This window comes from Olea europaea, chromosome 6, assembly GCF_002742605.1.
Source record: "Olea europaea var. sylvestris chromosome 6, O_europaea_v1, whole genome shotgun sequence".
Taxonomy (NCBI): Eukaryota; Viridiplantae; Streptophyta; class Magnoliopsida; order Lamiales; family Oleaceae; genus Olea; species Olea europaea.
The window spans coordinates 5,746,253-5,747,358 of record NC_036242.1 but is presented as its reverse complement, the minus strand read 5'-3'; the positions used below and the strand labels follow the sequence as shown (position 1 = coordinate 5,747,358).

General features: G+C 39.0%; 1 protein-coding gene across 1 annotated transcript; it reads left to right on the top strand.

Annotated features, from left to right (window-relative positions):
* The first annotated feature begins 225 nt into the window (after positions 1 to 225).
* On the top strand, positions 226 to 877 carry LOC111395047. Its single transcript, XM_023021071.1, has 2 exons — positions 226 to 432; positions 503 to 877. The coding sequence occupies exons 1-2, from the start codon at positions 226 to 228 to the stop codon at positions 875 to 877; spliced, it is 582 nt and encodes a 193-aa protein (XP_022876839.1).
* The last annotated feature ends 229 nt before the right edge of the window (positions 878 to 1,106 follow it).

The following is a 1,106-nucleotide window of genomic DNA, read 5'->3' as shown; positions in this document are numbered from 1 at the left end:
CACGGTGCCTGTATCTGGCATATCGAGAAATATCTTATTACTAGGTATAGTAGTAGCAATGTCATCTTCTTATTCAAGCGGGCAGCGCTAGCATACTGCATATCGGAATTTGATCAGTTCATGATACAGATAAGAACCATTTGACCATCAATGGCATCTTACTTGGAACGTGCCGGTATATACACCTAGTCACGGGCACATTTTGTTAGTAATCGGTATAACGTTATGACGAATAACATTGCGGAGTCACTGAATTCAGTCCTAAGGCGACAAAAAAGTTTTCCTATAACCTCGTTGATCAAAAATATTACATCATTGATGCAACGATGGTTCTACGAGAGAAAAAGTGCATCCACGAAATGTAGTACGACTGTGACACCAAAAATTGATGATGAATTGAGAAAATCATTCGACACCGGTGAAACTTTACCAGTATGAAATTTGGACGAACTCATTTTTGAGGTAGGTATAGCTACCGAACTTTGTACTGTCGACAATATAGGTAACACATGTTCATGTCGAGAGTTTCAGATGCGACAAATCCCATGTTCACATGCATCCCAAGCTGCTTGCGCAAAAAAAATCAATGTATGATTTGTGCTCCCCTTACTACACCACAAAATATTGGCGAGCTGCGTACAACGAAGTTCTTCACCCCGTTGGCCGAGAGTCAGATTGGGTTGTTCCTCAGTCTATTCGTTCCATCGAAATTTTGCCCCCGAATATACGTAGAGCACCAGGTCGACCTCCTACCCAACGTCAACGGTCAAGAACTGAAAGGTCGACGTTGAGACGAAAATGCGGCCAATGTGGGGATTCTGGACATAACAGGCAAACGTGTCAGAATTCGACATCTTTAAGTGATACGTATACTTGAATGACATTATGTATTCCGATCGTCAAATGCCCTGATAACATGAATTATCAATGTTTTAAATTTTTTTCTTTTGTATTACTTGCTTTCTATCTCTTGTTTTAAATGTTGTTGAATATATTTTTGACTTCTACTTCTTTCTGTTTCTTTCTTCGTTCTCTCTTGATATCACTTATTTGCAATTGCTTGTGGTGAAATTAAGTTTATAATACATTTTGAATCCTTTATACGA

Excerpts from the sequence above, each read along its gene's own strand:
- LOC111395047 (XM_023021071.1), top strand. The coding sequence starts at position 226 with ATGACGAATAACATTGCGGAGTCACTGAATTCAGTCCTAAGGCGACAA. Across the intron at positions 433-502 it reads ACACCGGTGAAACTTTACCA|GTAACACATGTTCATGTCGA; the intron begins GTATGAAATTTG and ends TCGACAATATAG.